Raw genomic sequence first — 26,528 nt, forward strand, 5'->3', positions numbered from 1 at the left:
TGAGCCGCGATTTGTTTAAAGTAGGTGGGTGGCACAGAATATGGCGTATTTTCGAGGGCATACAGGAACCGAGCAGTGCCATCATCTTAAAAAGAGCTGCCTTCCCCAATAGTGTTAGGGGGAGTGTCCTCCAATGGGCGGCATCTCTTTTTAGACGTTCCAGGGGAGGCATAAGATTTTTTTTTAAAAAATTCGTCCGGGTCCGCCGTGATGTAGATACCCAGATAGCGGAACGCATCCATCAAGATCCGCAGTGGACAGTCCTTTGGAAGCAGCGGCAGTGGGCCCCGGAGCAGAAAAAGGACAGATTTGGACCAATTGATAGTGTAGCCCGACGCACGACCAAACTGGTCACATATATTGAGGAGTGCCAGGATGGATCGCCTGGGTGAGGACAAATAAAGCAGAACGTCATCTGCATATAGCGATATACGATCTTCCAAGTCTGCTGTCCAGCGCAGGCCGCGGATCAGAGGTTCTCACCTGATCCATGCCGCCAAAGGTTCCAGCACCAGCGCAAACAATAACGGTGACAGCGGGCAGCCCGGACGCGTGCCCCGGGACAGTGGGAAGTCATTTGATATATGTCCATTAGCCATCACGTGGGCCAGCGGCTTTGTGTAGAGGAGGCGTACCCAGGCACAGAATTTTGGGCCGAACCCCAAATGCGTCAGGACCGCAAACAAGAAGGGCCACTCCACCATATCGAACGCCTTTCGGGCGTCCAGGGACAGGATAACCGCTGGCTCCTGAAGATAAGGTATACGGGCCATCACTCCATGCAGTCGCCTCAGATTTAATGCTGTGTTTCTACTAGGCATAAACCCCGACTGGTCCGGGTGAACCAGAGTTGTGAGATGTGGGGTAAGCCGTATCGCACGGACCTTCGCTAATATTTTAGCTTCAGCATTGATTAAGGAAATGGGGCGGTAGGAAGTACAGTTTTCCGGGGGCTTCCCAGGTTTCGTGGCTACGCGCTGATCCTGTGGGAGTTCTCCTATCGTCAGACTGTCACAGTACATATTGAGCAGGTGCGGGGCTACTGTCCCCGCCAACCTTTTGTAAAGTTCTACGGGGATTCCATTAGGACCTAGTGCCTTCCCAGATTTCAGGGAGCCAATCGCCACCTGCAACTCATTGGTCGTCAGATCCGACTCTAGCATAAGGGCTGTCTCTGGCGCGAGCCTGGGCATTGCGATATCCTTGATATAGGTCAGTGCCTCTTCCATTGACATCGCCGACAGCGACGTGTACAACTGCTGGAAGTGCTGCGCTAGCCTGTGTACTATGGCCCGTGGGTCAGTTTCCATGGAGTTATCTGTCATTCGCAGCTGCGCTATCCACTTTCTGTCTCGCTCCCTTTTATCGAGCCACGCCAGAAGATTCCCAGCTTTATCACTGGCCTCGTATACCCTATGTCTCGTCGCCGAAAGTCTAAGTGCGGTCACCCCTCTCAAATGTTCCCTATGTAGTTGTTGGAGGTGCAGGCTGCGTGCCGTGTCGGGAGTCGGGTTTTGTGAGTGGTGAGTGTCAGCCTTCTGGAGCTCCGATTCTAAAGCAGTGAGTTCCTGCTGCTGTTCTTGCTTATAGCCTGCTATAGAAGAGATGGCTTGTCCTCTGAGTACGGTCTTTTAGGCCTCCCAGAGGGTGGACGGAGACTGGACCGATCCGGCTTTTTCCCCAGAAGTATTGTTGTGTCGTGGTGCGTATAGATTTCATGATCTTGGGAACTCGCAAGTGTCCAGGGAATATGGGGAATATTCGCTGCCACCTTCCCTGGTGATACGTGTACGTCAAGACAACTGGCGAGTGGTCTGAAATACCTCTAGGCTGAATGTCAACTGTGTACATGCTTGAGGCTCTCCGAAGAGGCTATAAAGTAGACTATTCTCGACAAGCTATTATGCACCGTGGATTGAAAAGTAAATTGGTGCGCCGTGGGATGTCGATGTCGCCAGACATCTACGAGCCCCAGTGCCTCCAGGAAGCCCCCGAGACGCGACACCCCCGCCGCCCGCTCCCTCACAGGTTGCCGGTCCAAGGCCCCATCCACTACGTCATTAAAGTCTCCGGGAGATCGAGGAGAAAGTCATTCAGGGCCTGAAGCGCAACTGTCTAACGCCGGGGGAATATATACCGAAACTATGTTGATAGGGTGTCCCTCCCATTGTCCCACCAGAGCCGCAAAGCGGCCACCTGCGTCAGTCTTCGTTTTATGAATTATGAGTGGTGATTGTTTGCCTACCAAGAAACCCACCCCTCTGGACCCCGATGTGAACTCTGAGTGGGCCACCATCTTGAACCCCCACCTGTCTAGTGCCCGACATGTATTCCCAGTGAGGTGTGTTTCCTGCAGTAGGACCACAGCCGGGGAACCTCGCTTAAGACTCTGCAACACCAGACCCCTTTTAATTTTATCCCCGAGGCCGTGCACATTCCACGTAACTAGCGTTAGGGACTTCATCAGTGAGTCAGGCCTCTGCCCTCGCTCAACTGGCTGTGAGTGTGGTGCCGTCATGATCGCCGAAATACATAATCAATGGGGCGGATGAATGTGGGCGATGGATTGCATAAATGGGACATTAAAACAAGATGTGCGGAAAAGAGGGTGAAAAACAAAGGTAGATCATAAGGGGAATAGAATTAGGATCCCATACTTCCAGTTGGCCGCAACAATAGGCTGAGATACGGTGGGGAACAGACTTGCGATATAAGAAATGTATTGTATGGGAAATGAAAGTTTCATCTGCTGTGATACCCATGTAGTGGTCTGATGTACTGAGCTATGCCTAATAAAAAGACTTAATTAAAAAAAACTATTTGCACAGTGATTCTTGTTGCTTAAGCCAATACAACTAAGAAAAGACCTCGGTATGCTATTCAATTACTTCAGACTCAACTCCTCAAAATAGAAATTCTCAACTGTGAAAAATAAACAAAGTATCACTACAAACTGACCTCGGGTATACCTGCCTAAAAACATCTAAAGGTGTATGAAATTTGTAAGCAATGGCAGATTTCAACTTGTGTTTTGTGGCACGAGTAATTCAAGTGACCAAACATGCTTCCTGCACCACAGGTTCAGGCCATCATCACCTTGGTCCTGTCATGCCTAGATTTCATCACAGACTGTACCTATGAAGCTCTTGCTATGAAATCTCTCCAGGCCTCCTTCGGCCACTGAGCTATCTACATACCCTCCAATTAAAAAAAGGTGAAAAAACATGCATTGGTGGTACTTTCTTCTATACAGACAGCTAATTTAGACTCTTTCAATCTACAAGGATAAGGGTCATCCAGGGGTACTTAGAGTTAAGGAGGGAAGCTAAGACTTGGTTGCTCCCAAACAGATGGATAATGTACGCATAGGGGTGGAGGTTTCATGCTTGCTACATTCCTCAAGATATACGATATGCAGAGCTACAAGACCACATCACAATTGGAACACCCCTACCTACCTCTCACAGGACATACAGCGCTTTCCTCCTAGACCAGACTACAAACCCACATGGTAGCAACTAAACCCTACCAGCACAGGTCAGAATCAGAATACGCTTTATTCGATTTAAAAAAGATATTAATCCATAAAAGCACAGTACATAGTAAAAAAAACGTACATTTTATCAATATAATTTAAGTTAAAAGATGTATTAAAAAGAAACTCAGACAATTTAAAAAAGAGGGGGACCATCCATTGTCAACCACCCCTTTCAGATATTTGGCAATATGTTCAGTCACGGGTCCGTCATTCAAATATTGCAGCTTTAGAAGGGCGGGTCGACATTGTCTCAGGCCATACCTCATTAGAATAGGTAAAATCATTTTTTTCCTGGGCATGGAGTAAAATTTACAAAAAAACATAACATGAATTGTCGACTGTACAGAGATGTTATCACACGGGCATAAACAAAGTGCGAGACCAATCGTTGAGCTTCGGAAAAGTGACCCTGATGTGGAAAATGCCGAGGCGTAAGCGGGTCAATAACAACCTGTCGTAAGCTCCTACAGTATTTAATAGGTATGGTTGTATTCCTGGTTGAATCAAGAGTAGTTGGTGTGCTCTCACTGACAGTTTTGCAATATTACCAGCTAAATTAATGGACTCCAAATAGTCCAAACATAATGATTTTAGATGGTTTCTAGTAACATTATTCATACGGTCAGGGTTAGAGAAATACTCGGGGTGTCCTAAATTCTCTAGGAAATATTTAACGTAGGTCAACCAGAGGATGCTGTCTGCCCCGTCAAGGGACAGGTAATCGTTGAGTAGGTCCCTATTCAAGCCAGTTGAAACACCGGTCCAAGCCTTGTGCCACAGCAGGATAGGCTGCAATTTAATCAATTCCGAAAGATAGGGCAAACCCAGCTCAGCGTGGCATATGAATACGGCTGTACTACTCGGGACCGCTAGAAGATATCTTAAGAACCTATTTTCAACTAGCTGCAGGCACTCGACGTTAGCATAACCCCAGATGCCTGCTCCATACATGGCAATGAGTATGCATTTAGCTTTGTAAATTGTTAATAGATCAGCGATTGGGCGCCTCCCCAACTTCCTGGCAAAGTTAATTAGTGCGCCAGTTGCTTTACAAAATAGTCATTTTCTGGATTCTATAGCTTTAGCCCATAGACCCCTTTTTTCAAATACAATGCCCAGGTATGACAAGTGAGCTGTGAATTCGAGTTTCCTATTATCAATAAAGAATTCTCGACACTTAGTACTGGGCTTGCAACATTTCATTGCAAACTTTTTGCTTATATTTACACGGAGGTCAAGATCTAACATGTAAACAGAAAAGCTAGAGATGACATTTTGTAGACCAAGGGGGGTACGGGCCAATAGGATGGCATCGTACGCGTATAGTAATGCTCCTATTGGTCGTCTATTTATGCATGGTAAATCCTGACAGTCATTATTTAATTTTACTCCCAGGCTATTAATATAAAGAGTGAACAGGAGGGGTGCTAACACGCACCCCTGCCTCACCCCCGCCTCAGCCCCTTCTTTACAGGTAAGCTCTGACTGAGCTCACCACCCCTTCCGTAGCGCACCCGGGCCCTGGCGTCTAGGTAGGACTGTTTAAAAAAATTAAGAATGGGTAGATCCATGGCCCATGGCCTCTAAAATGCTCCATAGCTTCTAGTGGTTAACACATTCAAAGGTTGAACTCAAATCAACCAAACACAGAAATAAGCTCCCCCTTTTGACCTGTAAATATTTTCCTAACAATAAATTCAAATTCAAACTCTGTTCGACAGTTCCCACACCTAGGCGGAAGCCGTACTGTAGATCGGAGATTATACCATTTTCCTCCGCCCAAAGCTGGAGGCGGTTTAAGACAACACGCCCGGCCACCTTTGCAAAAGAATCCAATAATGATATTGGTCTGTAGCAGGACGGGTCATCACGATTACCCTTCTTGTAAATGGAGACATGTATCCCAGGGTGAAGCAGGCCTTTAAGACCAAGGCTAACAAGGCTCCCCATAGCAGTGGATTTGATTTAAATAAATCCACTGGTATGCTATCGGGACCCGAGGCTTTACCGCCCACACTTTCATTTATAGCTAAAATCACCTCCTGGGCATCGAAATCAATTTCAATCGGAAGATAGTTTGGGGAATTTATGCATAAGGCCGCCTCGTTTTGGGGATCCACCTGATTGTTATAAAGGCCAGAGAAGTGGGTCACCCATTTATCCACCCCTATTGTAATTTCAATGCTGGGCGAATTACCTGAGGCAAGGAAAGGGGCATTCACTGCCTTCTAGAAACCTTGTGTGTCTTTCAGGTCTGATGCTAGTATTACGTTTTGCCATAATTCAAGCTTTATGGCCGACTTGCGTTCCTTAAGGGACGTCTTATAAGTTAATCTTGCCCTTTTTATAGCTCCTCGGTCTTTTATGGGCTTATGTAAGGCAGTTATCAGGGTTGCATGAGCTTGTGAACATTTGGAATCAAACCAACCGCTTCTCTTGTCGCCCCGTTTCTTACATTTTGCCCGTAGTCTATTTTGTATGGACTGGGTTATATTTTTAAAGGAGCTAAGAACATCTGATTTATCAGCATTTTCATCAAGGCAGACTATGAAATCATCTTTACAGGTGGTTAAAAGGTGCTTACATAATTCAGATGCATTTACACCTGCCCATTTGACTGTATAGCCATTTTGTCTATTAATGACAATGTCTTCCGCCGGGAGAGTTGCCAATATTTTGCTAGTTAACACCTTGGCGGGGAGATCTAAAAGAACACTAATAGGGTAGTGATCACTAAAAGCCACAGGGTGTACTTTAAAATTGTGTTTCCGTCTGCATATCTATTTGATACCAATATGTGGTCTATAACCGAAAACAGGCCACAACCATTAAAAGTACTTCTAAAAGGAATTGGGGGCGAGCACACATTATTAGCAAATCCCAGATCCAAAGTATATTTTAACAAATTAAATAGATCACCGGGAGCAGAACGCAAAAAATGGGACGAGTCGTTTACATCATCAGGATCTATACCGCAGATATCTCCCATGATGTGTGGGCAGGGTCCACAATTGAAGTCCCCGCCCCAGATTATACAATAATCTTTACCAGTACTTCTTGGAGTCTTGTCCAGATCTCTCTGCAGGTGCATTAACATTTGTTGGATATCCACAGCTGGTATATTATTATAAAAATGTATCAAGACTGAATAATGACTATTATCTAGATTAATTTTAAGCACCTGATAATAGATCTTGGACTTCAGGAGATCTATCTTGTGGGCGTTTAGCCTGTAGGACACAAATACAAAGGCCACACTTATTCCTCCCCTGGCTTAAGGGAACCGCTGGGCTGGAAAATATCTTGAAGCCATTAATATGTAAAGTATTATCAGACCAGGTTTCTTGGGTGCATATAATGTCGAATTCATGGATAAATTCCAGCCAGGCAGGGTTAGACAATGTAGCTTTGAGGCCTGCCACATTCCAGAACAGGATTTCTATTTCTTTAGTTCTAGACCCAGGCGGAGATCCACAATTAGTGGGGGAAGGGGCAACATAGGGGCTGTCACAGCTATTTGGTGTTTCACTATGAATGATGCTACTATTAGATTGGGTTGTTTCATTCTGGATATTGCAGTTATTAGCGATGTCTCTTGCCTCGATATCGGGTTGCTCGACGTTTACAGTTAGAGCTATACATGGCAAGGGTGTTCCCGTGGGTTAACATTGAACCGCATTGCTACTACTGTTGCTTAGTCAATCATTGTCTTCCAGGGAAGAAAGGACTTCAAATCTATTAAGCAAAGGTATGCTACGTTGAATATAATACATATTATTCATAGAATAAGCCGGGGGCTGCATCTGCAGTCCTACGTAAGGAGGGTAGTTAGTGGAGGGATAGAAATAACCCAGGGGAAGTACGTTTATGCCATAATTGGTCACATGGAGGGAGCCCTGTCAGCGCAAGATTTCTTGTATTAAGTTTGATGTTCTAAATGTAAGGACTATACAGTCGGCCGGGATCCTCTTATCGCTTTTCCCCACCCATCCTACTCTCCTTACCATTTTAAATTCCCTGAATAGAACATCAGTTAGGCCAGTTTTGGATCGAAGCCAGCCAAGGGACGTATTACGTAAGGACTCCCAAGATTAAATTATTTTAGAGGTGGGTTGTGGTACATTTGCCAATATTATTGTGTAAGGTGTGGCTTCTGGTGGTAAGTTCAAAGTCACCCCCTCTTCATTTGTCTTGACCCTTTCCCTAGATATAACATCTGGGTTGGGCATTCTTTGGGTGACTATGGGTGCTATTTGGGGTGGTGCTTTGTTATGATTTAAATTAAGATGACTCTTGTGTCCAACACTTCCCCCGGGTTGTGGGGCTGGTTGTAGGGTATCTGCCATATGGGGGTTTGCTGCTTTTCCACTATTTAGTGTACTCCCTGGGCGACTAAGCAGGATGTTATTTATGCCTACGCCCTGTACTTTGCTCAGCAGGTCCTCGATGACCAAGGTAATTGCCGACAATTTCTCTAATGTAACCAAGGTTGAGTTTTGATGGTCTAAAGCATTACCAGAGCTCTGTCCCTCGCTAAGCACCTGGGGGTTCACAGGGGTAGAACACGACTAAGCACCCCAACAGATTAGTCAATGTGCCTTCCAGAAGCTTTAAGCGACCATCCAATAAGGCAAAATTTTTGTCTATAAATTCCCTGATCCGTTCAAGGGCAATGTCCAATGCGGTCGTGCCGGCAGCGGTGGTGGCGGTATCACCCTCCAAGGGGCAGGACTGCGTAGACATTGAAGCGTCCGTGGTCTGTGTGCCTACAGAGCAGCTCCTCACCACAGAGTGTTGCACTGGGACTCTTTTTGATGTTTTTGTTTTAATGGGCCCACGCCCTTCTTACGATTCACAGATACCTTCGCCTTAGCCTTTGTGCCCTCTATAGGAAAATGGGAAGTCTGAGTCCTAGAGGCTATGCTAGGCCCATTAGAAATATCCATATGTAATCCTGGCGAGTCACCATATGCAAGGGCCGGAATGTCCAAGGCGGCGGATGCTGTCCCCAGGTTAAATGGGGATGAGCAAGATTGAGTTGGGTTTAAATTTTGAGGAGTACCAGCTGGGTTATGTGATCCTATTGAGGATCGCCTCGAGTGAGATAAGGGATCTAGAGAAAGCCGCCTCTCTGTTAGTACTATTTCGTGGCATAATAATGATTCTGCCCTCGTTATGAAGGTGTCCAAAATCCCCTTGACCCCCTTAATCACTGCAGGATTACTCATTTTATAAGCGTCAGAGCAATCACTCCGCCACAACAATGAATACCAGTCTCACTGCACACAGGACGTGAGAAGGGAAATATAATTAAAGTCAGTACCTGGAAGTCGATGTAGGATATAGGATTGATGAAATAAGATGAGGGGCCAGCTGTTAGAGGGGGGGGCCCAGCCCAGCCTCCACCGGGCTCCGACGTGCGTGGACGGGCCCGCCCTTGGCCCGGGTGTGGCCCAGGCACGCCTGTGCGCGTTCCCGTGCTGCGGGACGCCGGACGCAGTTTTATGCGCCTCCTGGCACGCTGCACTGGCGCTGGTGCTGCTGGACGCTGTAGTCCCACTCGCGGTAAACAGATTGGCCGGACGCGGTGACTCTCCCCTGAGAATCAAAACTAGTTATTTTACCGGCAAACAAAAACTCGCCAAACAAATGAACTGATGAGTCCACATCCACTTCCTTTCAAATGAATTACCAGTCCCGCCTGATCACCATCCGTTCCACAGAACGAACCCCAATCCGTCACAGGTGAGACCTATTAACCCCGCACTCTACCAAACCAGCAAAATAAAAAGAATAGCCTCTTATCTGAAAATGGAAAGCCTATGCAAAAAAGCCTTCTCCTCTGTTACTTCACTATATGCTAAAGAACATCCATAAGTTTGCCACAATAGAACTGGGGCAATCCTTCGAAACTTTATGCACAACATACAAACTCTTTCCAGATATGCTACTCTCTAATTCATACTACCAACAAAGCATGGCAAAAGGAGACGCATACTACTAACTACCCAAAGAGGTTCATCACCCCACGAGTCCCTCTCAACCATCACACTATGTTTTGTCACAAATGCATGCATGGTCCACTGACACATACTTTCCATAGGTGAAGGAAGATAAAGAAGCACACACACACATACATTCTACTCCTCAAATGCACACGGCTTCCCCAACTTATCCGGGATGTTTACGCAACCGAAAACAAAGCCTGTATACATGAGTCAGGAACGAGCCTTGCCATCGCACACAAATTCACCCTGTAGCAATGAACACTCATTTCACACATTCCCACATCCCCCTACCCACCACTACTTTCAAATATATACCCACTTCCTAGGCATCATATCACTCAGGCCTTCAAATTTCGTCTGATTTATGAAATGCCTGACCATGAACATTTCTTTATTGAATTTTCAGGATTCATACAAAGAGTCAACAACAACATATACTTAGGCTATCTTGGTTTAGGTGTAAACCTATAGTAACTGATAAAACGCCACCAAAAGGGAAACCACCCTCATCAGTGTAAACACTGATAAACACCTGCACAACCACAAACTAAGATGCCTTTCAAAGAAACAAAAGTGAGCGTGAAGGCGTCATTTTTAATTCTTCCTCAAGGGACCAACACAATGGAATTTTGTTATGTGAGGTAGCAGCAAGAAAGAATGGTTTCAGGTTATTCTGAATGACGTTTGCCATTTAGGGATGTCACTGTTCTTTCTTTTGTGTCCTCCAGTTTTGTGCACTTGGACTAAAGGTGTAAGGTTTAGATGCATGTTTTAGGTCTGATCTAATTATTTTATACATTGTAGAAAATCTGTGAATGTTAAAATCATATTCAATCTTTTGGCAGTGTTTAACTCTTTCGTGATTGATGAAAAGACTGGCCTGTATGAATCTTAGCCAATATAAACTGTCACATTTACACACTGCACAGAATGGGTAAAATTCTTTGATACATCGGCCCCCTTTTCTAACAAGGCAGTATTGACAGTAGGTCAATTGCCAAACACCCCAGGTTATAAACAATCAATGCTAGGTGAAATGACAGGTACCTGTAAAAAGAGTGCTGTAACCATACAAATGAAATAGTGGTGAAAACAGGACACAGGGCTTTCCACATTCAACAAAATTTGTTGCTGCAAGGTGTCCCATTGTTATATGTGATACCATCAGCTAATCGTGGATTTTGACACAACTGCATTTTAAGGCCCATAGTTGCAATCTAAACCGCTACATTTCAAGTAACAAAATACAATTTGATGTCTGTTAAAAGGTCAGGACTGACTTAAAGTGAGACATCTGTCATGAGAACACTTGGGAGCTATGAATGCAATACAACAGTAGCACCACCTTAATTTAGTCAGGCAAAGAGTGCAGAAAAACCGTAGCGAGCATGCTTAAAGCATCAAGTTTCAGGTGCCTTTGAATGCACAGTGCTGGGACAGAAGATTCCTCTAGATGTTAATGAACGTGCAACCCTGCCCTGAGTGCCCATCTGTACTGATGTCCGAGTCCCTAATGCTGATTTGTTGTGTCACAGGCAAATACTGTTCATGCGTGTGCCATGACATAGGTCTGTCTCACTGATTGCAGTCTTGTTGGATCAGAAGGGGCGACCAAAGTGCTAACCTCATAATGATGGAAGGCTACTGCCTTCACCAGGAGTTAAGCAGCAGGAACACAGTGGTGGCAGTATGCTGTGTAGTGATCAGTAGGAGTGAACTGCTTCTTTTTAACCTGTGTTACTGGAGTGGGGCTTACAGGCCCACTCATTTTAAAGTTCCGCTGCTATGTGCTTAACTCACCCTTGGCCAGCATCAGTTTGGTGTGAAGTGCTGCGCTCCACAGAAGTGGTGTATTTGCTCTAGCTGTACGTGTGCCTGGGAAGGGTGTAATACAGGAATAATGCAGTACTGCATGCATGGAGAATGCATATACTCACTGTATGTGTTCCTATGAGTGGTACAATACATGAAAGCTGCAGTGTGTGCATATTAAATGCATGTGCTGGATGTATATGTGCATATAAGTGGTACAGTACATAAACGATACAGAGCGTGCATGTTAAACTCATATGCGGGATGCATGTGTGCCTAGGAGTGGTGCAATACATGCCACGACTGAGTGAGAACTGCGCAGTGTGTGTATAATGTATACTTCTACTGGGTGTTTGTGTGCCTGTAAAAGGTGCAATACATGGAGGGACCCGGGTTCCATTTTGGGAGATCCAGGCCAGCATGGTGAAGTATGGAGAGAAGGTAGGGAGACACCCCCCGCCCCCCCCCCCCACCCACCAGACAGATTTGTGTATTGCTGCATTCCTGTAAGCAGGATGGGACACACACTGGGGAGGGGAGAGCGAGGCCTAGCCTGTACACTTCAAATGGCGCCCTTTGATTCAGTCAGCGGTCACATGGAAGGCGGCCTGGGCACATCTCTGGAAGTAAATGAGGCTGATAAGACAATCATAAAAAGTAGCCTGAGGGGCCTGGGCTAACCTTTTGATGCGCATATCACTGTGGCGGACATCCAGGTGTGAACTCTAGTCACTCCCATTGCCTATGTTGTGGGACTTTCAGCTTTGGAGACACTCCTGCTGTGACAGAATGATGTTCAAGAGGGAGCAGAGGAGTGTACACTTCAAAAGAGGCAGAACCCCAACATAAAACGTCAAAGACTCAGACCTTAAATCACATTTGGTGTCTAGAAAAGGACTATAAGAAAGGGAGTTTGAGACTCCAAAAATTGTCATCTGCCAAGCAGCCAGACAGGCTGTGCAAGGAGGGGAGGTTCCCCAAGACTTCTGCATGTGACCACAACTGGGTGCCAAGACCTGCTGGTCTTCTTGTTGGGTGAGGGGACATCACCCAGGGAATACAAGAAGACCTTACCTGGAGCACCAGCGCCTGCCTACCTGCCAAGACCAGTGTGCCCTGTGAGGAAGAGGAGAGCAGTGGAGGGAGAGAGATTCAGTGAGGAGCCATGACGAATGGACTCCCTGCGATAGGTGTGAGGGAATGGTTGCTACACTAATCGGGTTGTTGTTCGTGTGCAGAACCAAGTCAGTGACCCCGTATACCAGGATAGGACTACCATAAATTTAGGAGTGAGTTGTGCTGTGCCGATCTGGCCAGAGCCAGTGCATAGTAGCGAGGTTGCAACCCTGTATGCCAGGAGGATCTGTCGTAGGAAAGACTGCTGTGCGGTAAGGGTTCTAGACCTGTATTGCAATGAAGCCGGTGACCCTGTATGCCAGGAGTGGCCACCGGGGAGAATTTCACCACACTGATCGGGCTGGAGCCCGCAGAGAGTGAATTGCGCTGACCTCATATGTCAGAAGGGTCACCAGGAGCACCAAGTACTGCAACTTGTTCTACCCACCCACTGGAGAACTGAGGACGACATGTGGGAGCACCTGCGCACCATCACCCAGGCGAGGGACCCAACACAGAATCGTCATAACCACCACCATCGGGCAGTCGAACGAACACCTACCCTGCAGAAGGAGCCACAGAGGGCCTTTGGTCGCATCAGGCACACGACTGCAAGTGAGAGACACTGAACCTGCTGAGTGCTGGGACGCGTGTGGTGACTCACCTAAACCTAGCTGCAGCCGCTGAGAGTGCCTGTGTATGGGGTACACTCAAAACCTTTTAACGCTTCACACTTGCTGGTTCGGGTATGATTGGTTTCGGGTCTGTCTGTCTGGGGCACCTTGAGGCTAATTTAGTGCAGTAGCGCTGGAACACTATTGACTTTAAGTTTAGAGTCATAGTGGACTCTTGAGACTTTAACTACTAGGGGGCGTACCCTGGATGTTACCAACAGTGGATGGAGACTAACCACGATCACTAACATTAGGAGTGGAAGAGTGAACCACCAAAGAAACACTAGATTTCGACCTCAGGGAAGGACTGCATTGTTTGTGCATGTCAGATTTTTCGCTAGTGTGGTCAGCGGTAGAAAAAAATATGTTTTTTTTTATTTTTAAAGAAAAGTGAGTATGTGGCTGGACAATGATTTATTGCTATTTTGTGTTGTGAGCCTGTATGCACTATCCTGTATTCACCTTCACCCGAGGGAGTCTTGGACTGCCCGGACCACGCTATCCTGTGAGTCAAGTACAGAAGGGGTATTTGGCCCAGTTTATCAGGATCCATAGTAGGTCGGGCCCCAGGACATCAAGAATAAATGGCCTCAACTCCCACAGTTAGCCCCGTAGTAACCCCTTCGAGCCCTGTGGCCCTCTGACAGGGGTCCTGAAAAGGGCTACCAATTAATCTGGTATAATTAGAATTTTTAAAGGTTTCATAAGTTACAATGCTGTTGGCAGGTTTGACCACCAAACAATGACATGGTGAATGGCCCCAGCTGTGTCGAGGAATTTGTTTCTTAAAACGTTAGAATATATAGCACTCTAATTTTTTAAATCCATTAATAGTCCTGTAAACCAGACAGAGTGAGCGTAGGGAGTAATAGGATGCAAGAGGGGGTAATGAGATGTGAGTGAGAGTGCAAAACGCACACTTTCTATGCCCAAAACTGCCTAACAATCCAGTGGCCACACTGCTAACGGGAAGATACTACATACCATGCATTACTTCTCCTTTAAATTAAGTATGTACTTTATAACAATCACTGCAAAAAAGCGGCATGTTTTGTAAACACTGGATAAACATAGTTTTTGTCTATTTTGGGGATTAGGCAGCTGAAAAACATTTGGAAAACACTGAGAAATCACCACTGAAATCCACAAAAAATGAACACTGAAAATAGGACAGTCTACATATAGATTGTGACTGGGATATCCCTATGGACTCCATTTTAGACGCCTCCCCCTTTCTGCGGATAACGTACAGCCCCACTCCATAGACAACCAGCACTAGGAACCAAGATATGCAGCAAAACTAGCGTTCTAAGCCTCCCTTACTATATTACTACACATGGATAGGCTGCTCGGGCCTAATCCAATGGGAGGATGTGGGACCAGTCGAAGTAAATTACAATCCCAGGTGCAATAATGTACATATGTGTAACTAAGGTAGTGTGGGAACCAAGGAAGATCACAGTCTCCTGTTAAAATAGTTAGTTTGGTAACAATTTAGACTTGTGAACATCTAAATGGCACAAGCATAGAACAGCAATTCAAGCCATAATATACCTGCTATCTGTAAAGGCACAGGGTAGTGTCTGAGGTCTGGTGTGTGGTTACAGACACCAGAGATGTACACCGATCTCAGAGTGTCAGGATGGACAAGAGGGATGCAAACCCAAGGGCATGCAGGGCTTGCAAAAGACCGCAAGTCACTGGATATAGTCATCTTGACAGCCAACCACAGCCAGACCATAGAAAACAGGAGGGCCAGGGTGAAAAGAATAAGCTCACCAGAAAGAGTTAACACTTGCCTGAAGTGTACATTCAGTGGCCAATTTCTCAGGTAGGTTTCTTCCATCTTAGGTAAGGTGCTGGGTGAACGTTTACGAGCATCCACAATCAACACAGCTGCTTTGTCAGAGGCAAACCTTCAGTCATGTGGGGAGGGACAGAATACCCTTTAAGGTACTGAAGATAACGCTGGGTCTCCTAGAGCCTGCTGGGCACTTCAATTCAGGGTGAGGACAGCAGCATCAAGGAAGGCCAGGAAAGCTTCTGCAGCACCTTCAAAGTAAGCCCTATCTAGGAGGCAGAGGACAGCATTCTCGGACTGCTTTCAAAAGATGAATCCATACCAGCCTAAATTCAAACAAGATCTTGGCTAAATATACGAAGACACTGCTTAGCAGTTATGAACTGTCAGCTAATGAGGCTTGATCACAGTTTTCCTATTCACATAAACGTATGGTTTTGCTCTTCTCCTAGAGTCCTAATAGCAGACGGGGAAGAATGAGAGAGAGTAGCACAGTGGGTAGCACTCAGGCATCATCCTGCAAACCGCAGTCTTATTCTGAAGTAATTGTTCAACAGTTACGGCCAAGACTACTAACAAGAGTGGCAAGAATGTTCATAAAGGGGAACCTCTCTGTCCCAAATCTATGAACTTAGATTTTTTTATCACTATCAGGGCATACCAAGAGTGTCTCAGACAACCACCATAGCTACGGTTTGAAGGATGATAGGATTAGGGGTACACTAACATTGCACAAAAGGCACAAAGGAAAAACGTTATGCATTAAAACACTGCTGTGCTGGTTTTGGAATTTCATTCCTATGCAAGTACTCCCACACTTCGCATCCCTCACCAAAACTGTCAATGTATTAATGTAGATGTTGAGTTATGTAAGGGTTCTCGAACGTACTTTGACTACATTTGCCCAACATACCCCATTTATTATGTAAAGCATTCAACTTTCTCCCAAGCCCCTGTGGCCACAACTGCACTGAATAAATACTTCTATTAACATCAATTTTACAATCTTAGTCTTTGAAACATGGTGGCAATTGGTGTAACTACACACTACGAGGAACATGAACACTGACTTGTACTGTCCCATCACCACATCGGTACACATGGAATGGTTCATAATATATGGTTGGAAATATACTGCAAATTTGTCAGGGACAACAGCTCTGAGCTACAATGTATGTTTTCACATTTTTATTTGTTTTCTAAAGCACCTGAAACAATGGATCTAAACAAACGTATAACCTTAAGTAATAAATATAAATACATAAACGCACACAACAACTTACCAATCAAACATCACTGCAAAAGAACCAAACAGGATAGAATGAAATATATGATAGACAATTTCAGGCCTTTCTCCAATACGTCCATCCAGGACGCAGTGTTTATCTTTAAACGGCATGCCACTGCATTAAGTAGAAAAGTAAATCATCAGATCATGCAAAAATTCTTTAATCATACAACCAAATTGCATGAATGAGAACAAACATTATGCTGTCAAACCAGAAATAATATTTACTAAATAAAAGCTAGTTATTAAGCGGACTGGGATTCCACAAAGCCGCTGACAAAAGCTTTCGGCAAGTATCCTTAATGGACTAAATATCAGAAGCAAGTTATCTTAAGACATCACATGAGGAATTAGGCCCAAATCTGTTTTTAAGCTTTCATAATTCCGTCAATCTAAGTTTTCTGGGACTGAGACACATAATCCATTTTTGTAATGCAATGTTACTAAATCAGAACAGGATGAATTATTTTACGCACTAGTATGAGGAAGTAGAGATTGTGTTGATTGTCATGGGATATCCGCTAGAGACCACAATGCTAAACTAGAATGCAGCAATGTGGTATTGTTAGCAATCTTAGCCAGGGTGATGGAATTCAGTCAGAAATAGAATGTTATGATTCAGGCTGTAAAGGGGAAGTTGAAGGCTGGGTTTGCTGTGGTGCACATAGAGGCTGGAGTCCTCCTGGACCTTAAGAAAAAATTGCATACCTTCGGTAATGCTCTTTCTGATGGGTACTCTAACTGCAGATTCCTCACTTTGTGAATACTCCCTAGGCGCCAGAATGCAGCAGGTATATTTTCTCAGCAATTCCCTCACGCTTCGGTGAGTGGCGTCACGTGACTCAATGTCAGATCAATCCCAGCCCAGAAATGATGAAGGGGGCTCCTACATAACTGCCACCTCAGCGCACAGACATCTGTTTCTTTGTGATCTCTATACGCACCACTGGACGCAGAGCCCTTAGAAATTAGATTGTGCCAGTGTGCAGATTTCTAGAGCGTAATGTTATTGAAATGGACAGAAAGACCTCTGGAATGGTCCTGTTTGAATTATTTAAAAACAAGATGGCCAATTCTTAGATGAGCCTCAACATGAGTTAATGAAAAATAACCTGTGTGAGTGAGAATAATACAGTGAAAGAAAATGCTAAGAAGAGACAACAAGAGATGCATCAAAACTGAAAGATAAGGTTTGATGCCAACCAATTTCTGTGTCGGAGACTTTGAGAAGGTTAAGAATTTGAGATAAGTGAGGACAATAGAATAGGGAATCTGAACAGAGTGTTTAAGGTGCCATCCTCGGGTGACAGAAGAGTTGAAAAGACAGTGGAGAAGAATGTGCAAAATGCATGTGATGCTGGCTTTAACTGTACAAATGAAGTGAGTAAGAGTAGTAGAATCATAAACAGTAGATCAGATTAAAAGAGTTTGTACAGCAATTTTTATAGGATCCATTTATTCCTCCTTCCTCCTTCTACAGTTCCTTTCCATTTATTTAGTATGGTTTGTTAATTTGCTGTAGAACCTTTCCCTAACTACTTGTCTTAAATTTTTAATTTGCATTCCATCGTTCCCACTTATTTCTGATAAGATTTATCAGTGCGTTAAGTTCAACACTTTCTGAATGAGAAAAGAGGGTATCTGATACTCTTAGTATCTGATACTCTTAGGTTTCTTACCAAGGAAAATTTAATTTTTGGGAGCTGGAATAGAAAGTTATGTTTCAAGCTGTATTATAGTCTTTGACACTCAATATAATGCAATATTATGCAATAAAGTTGGTATCAGAAAATTAATTTTTGCATCGGATTATTGTTGGACAGCCACAAGCACCGAGTCAATCATTGTCATCTTAGTGTCACTATTTTATTGTGATATAATACTTTACCATTCTATTAACGACATGGTTACCAGTGTTGACTTGTCACATAAGAGATGTGTTATTGTGATATCACTAGAATGTAATGTCACATCATTCAGTAACCATGAAGTATAAATAGGTTCATAAGAAGTGATATGTAAAAGTTTGGGTTAAGCTGTATTGACTGAGAAAAAAGGAATACACCCAAATGATGTACTTCATTTTCATTTTCTACAATGTTCACTTTATCACCGATTGCACTTTGAACACAGCCGATAGTCTGTCTTTTATATTCATTTTGCACTCGTACCAACGTCCGGTTCACATGGCACCCGATACCGCCGTGCCATGTTTAAAAGGCATCAGCGTTGTTGGCTCTGTTTTCGGAGCGTGTTAATGGCGGCACTTATAGGAGAGGACATAGTCACGCTTTGCAAGGTGAAATTCTTCACCTGTTACCGCGCATTTCACTACCAGTCTGTTTGGATTACTTATCACTTTTCTTCTTTTTTTTTTTTTATTTCCTTCAGATTTAATGGATATTTACGAACATTAAGAATTTGAGATATACCGGCTGCATATTGCACCAGCAAATAGGGCGTGGCTCTGGACTCGGCTGAGTTAATACATAAGCCTTGCTTTCCTGTTTCTCCCACTTGTTTTGGTTTCCACAAAACTGTATTGAACAAACGTCTTGGTGTCTCATTGTGTAGGGGTTGAGTATCGTTCCCCAGGAATACGTCCATCATAACGGAGCTGTCAAGCAACTGCATTGAGCAATTCATGAACACTGCGTGATCATCAAGTAACTACCTTTGTTGAGATCCTCTCTCATCATATTTGTGCATAAGACAGCATTTAGTGGTCATCACTTATTGTGCAGTTGATCACAAAGTTCGTTGTACCACAAGTGTCACTTTAGTCCATGTGGATCTTTTCTTAGACATCCGACACACATCCTAGACATGTAATAGGCACTTGGTGATGTTGTATTTGAGTTTCTATGGCCTTCTCGGTTGTAATATTTCACTGACAAACCTCTCTCACTACAGTTTGGATTTGCGTGACATGCAGTAGAGTGAAGAGCCACCACTTGTGGGTAATAAACAACATTTTAAAGTATGGAGAAACATTAACCACACCTGCGTGTTGAATGTGATTCATTGTCGTAATCTAATTTTCCCTCCATTCCCCTATGTACTGTCCTAATCAGACCTTTATGCTCCCTATTTACTTTGTAGTTACTCATGATCAAGGGTTTTCCTTAAATGCATTGGGTCTTGGATAGGACTGTTTGAACAAGAAGATTGCCGGATTGTCGTACTGTCTGATTTCGATTCTACCAAAGTGGAGCAACATTTGGTTTGAATCATGAACATTGAGACCATTTTTCTTCAATAAAGTAATTGACATTAAAATGATGCTTTTCAGTCCTTCGAAGAGTAGTTTAATTATTGTTGAATATTGTTCAAATTGGAAGCCCGAGGCCTATAAAGTTGTGTACATTAGGCCTGGTCAACCATCGGGGATCAGCTATTCATCAAAATAGTATACAACAACTGGGCAGAGCTCGCACCATCGTGCACACGAAAATCCTGCTAAACGTTTAAAGTTGGTTGACTGTATGATCATTTTATGTGCTCATTTAGAGTACATTCTAACACACTTGTCAATTAGACGGAGTCCTTACTAAAAAATACATTACCTAAGGTAAGTAACTTGTTCTTCCTATAGAGAGTTCTAACTGCAGATTGCTCACCCAGTGAATAGATACCAAAGCATTACCTCCCGGGTGGTTGGTGTGTGGAATGTCTCAGACCAGGAAATCCTGCAGGACAGATCGGGAGAAGTGCCCATCCCACTGGACCTGGCAATCCAGGCAGTACTGCTTTGTGAACATGTGTAGGGCCGCCAATGTATGAGTCTGGAAAATGCCCATGACTGGCCCACAGCATGCCAGCAAGGTAGAACTAGCGTGCAAACCTTCTGATGGCGGCTTCTTGGTGAACCCATAGCAGATGTTAATGCATAGTACAATACACCTTGACATGGTCCTCTTCTTAGCCCCAGAAAAGTCAATAAAAAGCTGGCTGTCCTGATGGTAATCTCCGATTCGGTCCCCGTAGGAGCCAAGTGCCCGTTCAGGGTCCAGGCGATGAAGTCCTTCTTTCTCCTTGGAGTGGTGAGGAGGTACACAGAAAGCTGGAAAGGAGATGGATTGCACTATGTAGAAAGAGTGACTTCCTTCGGCATAAATGTTGCTTTTGTCCCGAGGGTTAATTTGTCCGGTAAGAAAGATGTATATGGGGGAACCACGGATAATGCCTGGAGTTCACTCACTCACTCTGCCGATGTCAGGGCGATGAGGAATGCTGTCTTGATGGCAAGAAGACAAAGAGAGCAACTTTTTACTCAGTTTGAAGGTAGTACACATCAACTAGGTGAGTAGCAAATGATGGTCCCACTGTGGCATGTGAAATGGAGTTGGCAGGATAATATGACCACTGCAATGCCTTGCGGAGCCAATGACAAACAGAATAGGAGAACATCAGATAACTGTGCTTTCAGGGATTGTATGTCTTGGGAAGAGCACCAGACAACTAACTTCTGGCCGTGTCCAGCATAAAATCAATTTAGTGATGGACGCCCTGGCTGCCAAGATGACACCAACTACTTTGGGAGGAAGACCGAAAGCCATCAACTATCGCTGCGTGATCTCCATGTATGGATGTGTAGGTTGCGCAGGCTTGGGTGAAGGACCGACCCAAGTTGCTGTGAAAGGAAGTTTCCTGAAGAGACAGCCATTTCGGTGGACAAATGCTCATGGGCAGAAGTTCCAGGTACCACACTATTGACCAGTCCGGAGCCATTAGTATGATTTAGGCCCAGTATCTCTATCTTTTTCAGCATGCTGGGTAGGAAAGGGAGGGGCAGAAAGGAATACAGGAGTACCGAGATCCACTGTAGGTGGAAGGCGTCTCCCAGAGAGGACTGCCTTGGGATTTCCTACGCACAAAAGCATGCACTTCGCATGTTCCCTGTGGTGGAAAATAGATTGAGTCACGAATCTCCACATTGGAGGAAGACGCCCTGTGCCTTCTCTTAGTTTAACTGCCATTTGTGATACGCCAGACGACAGCAGCAGAGTTCGTCCACCCTGACCTTAAAAGTTCCTGCCTGGTGTCGCACCATCAGGGAGAAGCCCTAATGATTCAGCCACTTACAGAGAAATAGTCTCCAGATACAGAGCCCACAACCTCATCCCTCCGCCCTTGTCAGTTGCAGTACCATATGACGATTGTGCTGTCTGTGAGCATGTGTGCCCGTGGTCCTTTGATGTTCGGGAGTAAAGTTTTCAGTGCCAAGCGTATTGCTCGCAACTCCAACAACTTGATGTGGATGCGAGCTTCTGCAAAAAACCAGCGTCCTCTGTTCTCTACCCCTCCCAGGTGACCTACCCAAATCAGAAACAAAGTATCCGTCACAACTGTTAATTCTGGGTAGGGTAGGGGTCTGCTAGCGGTCAAATTGAGGTCCAGTAGGTACCACTGCAGGTCTTCTTCGGCACCTGGATGGAATCTGACAGATTGTCTTGGTGTTGAGCTCACTGAGACTTGAAAGTATGTCATGTTTCATGTGAAAAAGTTACTTGCCTTTGGTAACACCTCTTCTGGTGCAGACTGTAGAAAGCTGGCTTTTTATGTAGTGTTCCAAAATGAGGTACACTACAAGGAAAGTCCAGACGACCCTCATTGGCTTACAGGGCTTAAATTAATAATCCCAAGTGCTCTCCTTTGTGGTAGTGTGGGAGAGAGGTTTAGGCCTATCAGATGGTAGTGTTAAGCATCTGTTGCGCACACACAGGGTCAATAAATGAGACACATACTCAAGAAGAAAAGATTTAGATAAATAACATGTGTATATCATTTTAGACACCAACATTATCGGAATCAGGTAAATACTTTATAGATTATCAAATGTTATGATATAAACAGTAGAAAATGACAGCAGTCAGATTTGAGGCATGAGCCTTGAATGCGGTGATGTTATTCTATTGGTTATTGGAAGAGGGCGGCTCATGGGGGTCCTGCTTCTCCAAACTTGGCAGGGAGATGGATCTGACCTCCTAGAGCAAAAAGACCTCTTGCTGTGCTCCTGCTTCCTCAGTGGGCCCGGGGGTCGACAGAACGCCATTCATGCTTGCTGATGCAGGGGAGTGGCTCCTCCACTCCAAGGGAGATGCTGCGGGGTCGAGGAAGTGCTTAGCAGACCTCCAGGGGTTTAGGGAGGCTGTTCCGCTTTGGGCAAGTCAGTGATTGTCTGGAGAGCAGCAATCAGGCAGGGTTTTGCACCATTGGAGATGCTGGTCCACAGTTCTTATGACTTCGTCTCTTCTTTGTCAATCTTCTTCTTCAGGCAGATGAATCGGATGGCTGCCAGTTACAAATATATCGATGAGTATCAATGAGTATCGATTTCAGATGATCCGGCGGTAATGCACGTTTGGATATTTTGTTCTACATGATTTTTTGGTAAAACATTCTTACAATATTTGATGGTAATGGACTTAGTTCAGTAGGACTTTCGTGGAGGCATACACGGAGATGATTGTTGTTCCGGCTCTTCCTCCACTCTAAGATGGCCATCAAATTGGGATAGCCTGGGTATACACTCCTGTTTGATGACGCGCCGGGAGTGGGGCGTGGTCTGTCACGTCCCTTATCCGTGCGTGGTGTGAGCTCAATGAGGAAGCTGCACACACACCAGTGGGACGCGGCACGGGTGAGATGTATGATTGAGGGAATGGCGGGATGTTTTGAGACACCGCCCCTGGTTTTAATATGCTGTGGACTTCTAGACTTTGAAGTGAAACGGTGCGATATATGGGGGAATAGTTAATTGTTGAGCCACTGGTGATCGGTGATGCCGTGAGATTAAAGAGATCTGTTTGAGGTACACCAACAGAGCAAAAGCCAATGGAAGATCATTGTTTGGTACGACTTGAATACTGGTACGTCCATGAATTAACATGGTTGTACGATTCACTGACGGGCAGAGGGCTTGATGCGATTTTTCCTACCTGTGTATGGAGCAGCTATGTTTTCTAAGTGTTAGTATAACGCTTTGAATAGATTATGGGTTGTAAGAAAATTATAACAGCAAAAAAGATGAAACAAGGCTTTCTTGTTTTACACATTTATAGGGGACGAGACATTTGGTAGTCACCCCAGGAGCACGTGATCAGAGGACACGTGTTCCATCCTGAAGAACTTGGCATCAAGGTTTCATATCTGGAACACCCATTGTGATGCTCCTCCAGCAGAGGAGGTGGAATATGATGTGATTCTCTACTGATCAATCGTGTGCTGCCAAGGACAGGTTAAAATTGTTTTGCGGTGACAGCGGGGAAGGAGCTGGGTAGCTCGTTGCCCTTGGGGGCCTGGACCCTGTTGGCGAGATCCCTAGTCTTGACCTCAAAAGGACTGGGAGACCTGTTGTTGCAGAGGCACAGATTGTTTCTCCTTCGGTTTGTAGCTCCTACGGAAGCCTCAAAAGGGGCGCTACTTTTAAAAGGGAGAAGAAGTTCAAGGCTTGTTTGCACTGGGTCGAGGATCTCTCTCCGCATGTTGGTCTTAACCTCTGAATCAGTAAAGTAAGGTCCAAAACCTCACACTGATTTATTCTCGCAAAGGAGGCAGACTCCTCAGAGGTGACAGGATTTGATTCCACACCATTGGCATTCTGGAGGTAATCAAGTAGGTTGCCATCATTATACTGGTTCCCTTCTTCATAATCAGTATGGACGGTGTCATGTAGTGGGGCTTTAGTGTCTGCTTTTTCATAATATTGGGTACTGGGCAGTGGGACACGAGTCTTCGAAGCTGACGGAACTATCAACGCTGTATCCAACGCCATCGACACTCGACCCAGTTGTGTCGGACAGGACATCAAGGGCAGAGTTGAGCGTGTTGCCATAGGTGGAATCTTGCGGGATGTAGGAGCCAGAATCGATGGTGCTCCCCAGCGAAGTGATACCTGGAGCATAGTGCCACTCAGTGGTGTGAGAGGCGGGATGTGGGGGACCTATGTTTGGATTTTTAAAAATGTTTTTGTGTGTGACTTCCTGGACTTGGTCTTGGGAGCAGGAGCATGTCCGTGCTCTTGAATTTAACCAGACCACCGGAACTTTGACTGTGAGCGCTTTTTGGAATAACTGAGCATGGCTTTGAGGTTGGTCTTTTCTTCCATCTTAGCACTGAACGGACACAAAGTTGAGTTGTGTTTCGAGCCGAGACACCATAGACAGATGCTGTGGGTGTCCGTGACATCTGCTGGTTACAGTTACAACACAGCTTAAGACCTTGTTTTGGGAGGTGACAGAATTCAAGAGCTCCGAATCGGCAAGCATAGAAAAAGGAACAGACATAAGCGCATGGATGAGGTGCATATATAGTAGCCCCGACGCCATGTCGTCGGCAGGACAGACACTATGCAAAGCCACACAATCTCACCTGACGAGTGAAGAAAGTGCTACGAAGGTTTCGGATCCAGACTAGCACTTGGGGAAATTCACATAGTGAGGAATCTGTGGTTGGAAATCTCGATCAAAAATATAGTTCTGTGCCTCAGCAAGAAGCCAAATGCTATTTGAGTTCTTTTCCCAGCATGGCTTTTTGCATGGGCCCAGGAGCATACACTTCAACATTGAAAGCCCCTATGCTGATAGTGTGATCTATTAATTTCCACTGGAACCTCTGATGCGTTTTTACAACATCTATTTGATGGACTTGCTCATCAACATTCCCAGATTTCCATGTCAAAGTGGAACACCAAGACTTAAGCCTGCGTTTCTTAGTTGACTGTAGATATAAAAAAAAGAAATACATAAGCTACAATTCCTTATTTCTCATGTCCTGATGCCCACTCCCTCCAGGCACAGTTGTTTCTAATTTCAACAACACAAACTTAACTCATTTGGAACAGCAGATAAAGCTTTTGTCGAAGGTGCTCTATGCCCAATTGTATAGCACTGATATCGGTCCATCATACATCATGTCCTAAAACAAAAAAAACCTAGACACATAATTTAAACATAAACACACTAACAAGAAAACACAACATTAACTTCAAGACTTACCATATTCTTCGAACAATGACCTGAGTAAGTGAAAGTAGACAAATTGTAAAAACCACCATGTAGAAGGGAAGCAGAGATGACTGTGTGAGTCGTAAAAGGGAGTCTTGCGAAGGGGGCTGAAGTGATGCTTGGCAAAGCAACCAATTCATAGAGAAGCTCCTAGTTAAAAAAAAAAAAAAACATTTTCAATAATGGTTTCTTTATCGTCACAGACTCCCAAACATTTTCAGACACTAGGGTGTTGATGTAAGCTAGCATAAGTGCAATACATCTGTTTAAATGGAGCTACTTACATGCAAATTGACATCATTTCAAATACTCACTGAGCACTATTTATACTGGATGACAGTAACATCCTAAAAATTGTTCATACTTTGTAAGTGCCTGCAGTTTACTCACTTATAAGGATAGACAGAGTATTCAGCGGAAAGAGCACAACCACAGATAAATAACTTGCTCTTTTAAATGAATAGATACCAAAGCAGTAGCTCCCAAAATCCTGAGGGTTTGAGGAGTGGACTTTACACCAGAAAATCCTGCACAACCGAGAGCGCAAAACATCCCTCCCTGCAGACCTGAGAGTCAAGATAGTATGGCGGGTGAAAGTATAGACAGAAGCCCTCGTAGCCGCCTGGCAGATGTCAGTACCGAAACACCCCTGGCAAAGGCCATATGGCATCATTGACCCTGGTAAAGTGAACCCGAATGCCCTCAGGAGGTTCCTTCTTGGCCAAGGCATAGCACATCTAAATGCAGAGAACGAACCATCTGTATAAGGTTAGTATTCCTCATTCTGATCGATATAAATGCTACGGGCTCTCTCGGAAACCAACTGGTGAAGTCCGTCCTCCGCCTTAAAGGCATGTGGCAGCAAGAACAAAGCAGAGAATGTGATGGACTGCAACATGGAAAAGCGACAACAACATAAACAGAAGGGATGTCAGAGTTCGAAATGTGTCCAGAAAGAAGATGGTATATGGTGGTCTGACTTAAATCACCTGCAGTTCACGGACAGCGCATGGAAGTGACCACAAACAGCAAGAATCTTAAGGGTCAGCAGCCTAAAGAACAGCAATGCATCGGCTGAAAAGGTGTGCACTTAAGGAAGGTAAGAACCATAATGTCCCAATGCAGCATAAAAAAATAGGAGCAGGAGAACCTCTGTCAAAAAACACATCACATCTGGGGACTTAAATAGAGGGGGCTAATCAGACAAATGCAGAAAGGCTGAGAGGGCAATCTTAAACAGTACCCACGAGAAGGCCTTGCAGTTCAAATATAAGATATACAGA

General features: G+C 44.7%; 1 protein-coding gene across 1 annotated transcript in view; it reads right to left on the reverse strand.

Moving 5' to 3' along the window:
• DPY19L4 (dpy-19 like 4) overlaps positions 1-26,528 on the reverse strand; it is a 554,933-nt gene that overhangs the window by 269,506 nt on the left and 258,899 nt on the right. Inside the window, exons 12-13 of the mRNA XM_085605236.1 lie at positions 25,237-25,395; positions 16,233-16,352 (exon numbers count right to left, since the gene is read on the reverse strand). Of these exons, the coding sequence (XP_085461362.1) occupies positions 16,233-16,352; positions 25,237-25,395 (279 nt within the window). The remainder of the gene's footprint in view (positions 1-16,232; positions 16,353-25,236; positions 25,396-26,528) is intronic.

This window comes from Triturus cristatus, chromosome 5_1 (genome assembly GCF_964204655.1).
Source record: "Triturus cristatus chromosome 5_1, aTriCri1.1, whole genome shotgun sequence".
Taxonomy (NCBI): Eukaryota; Metazoa; Chordata; class Amphibia; order Caudata; family Salamandridae; genus Triturus; species Triturus cristatus.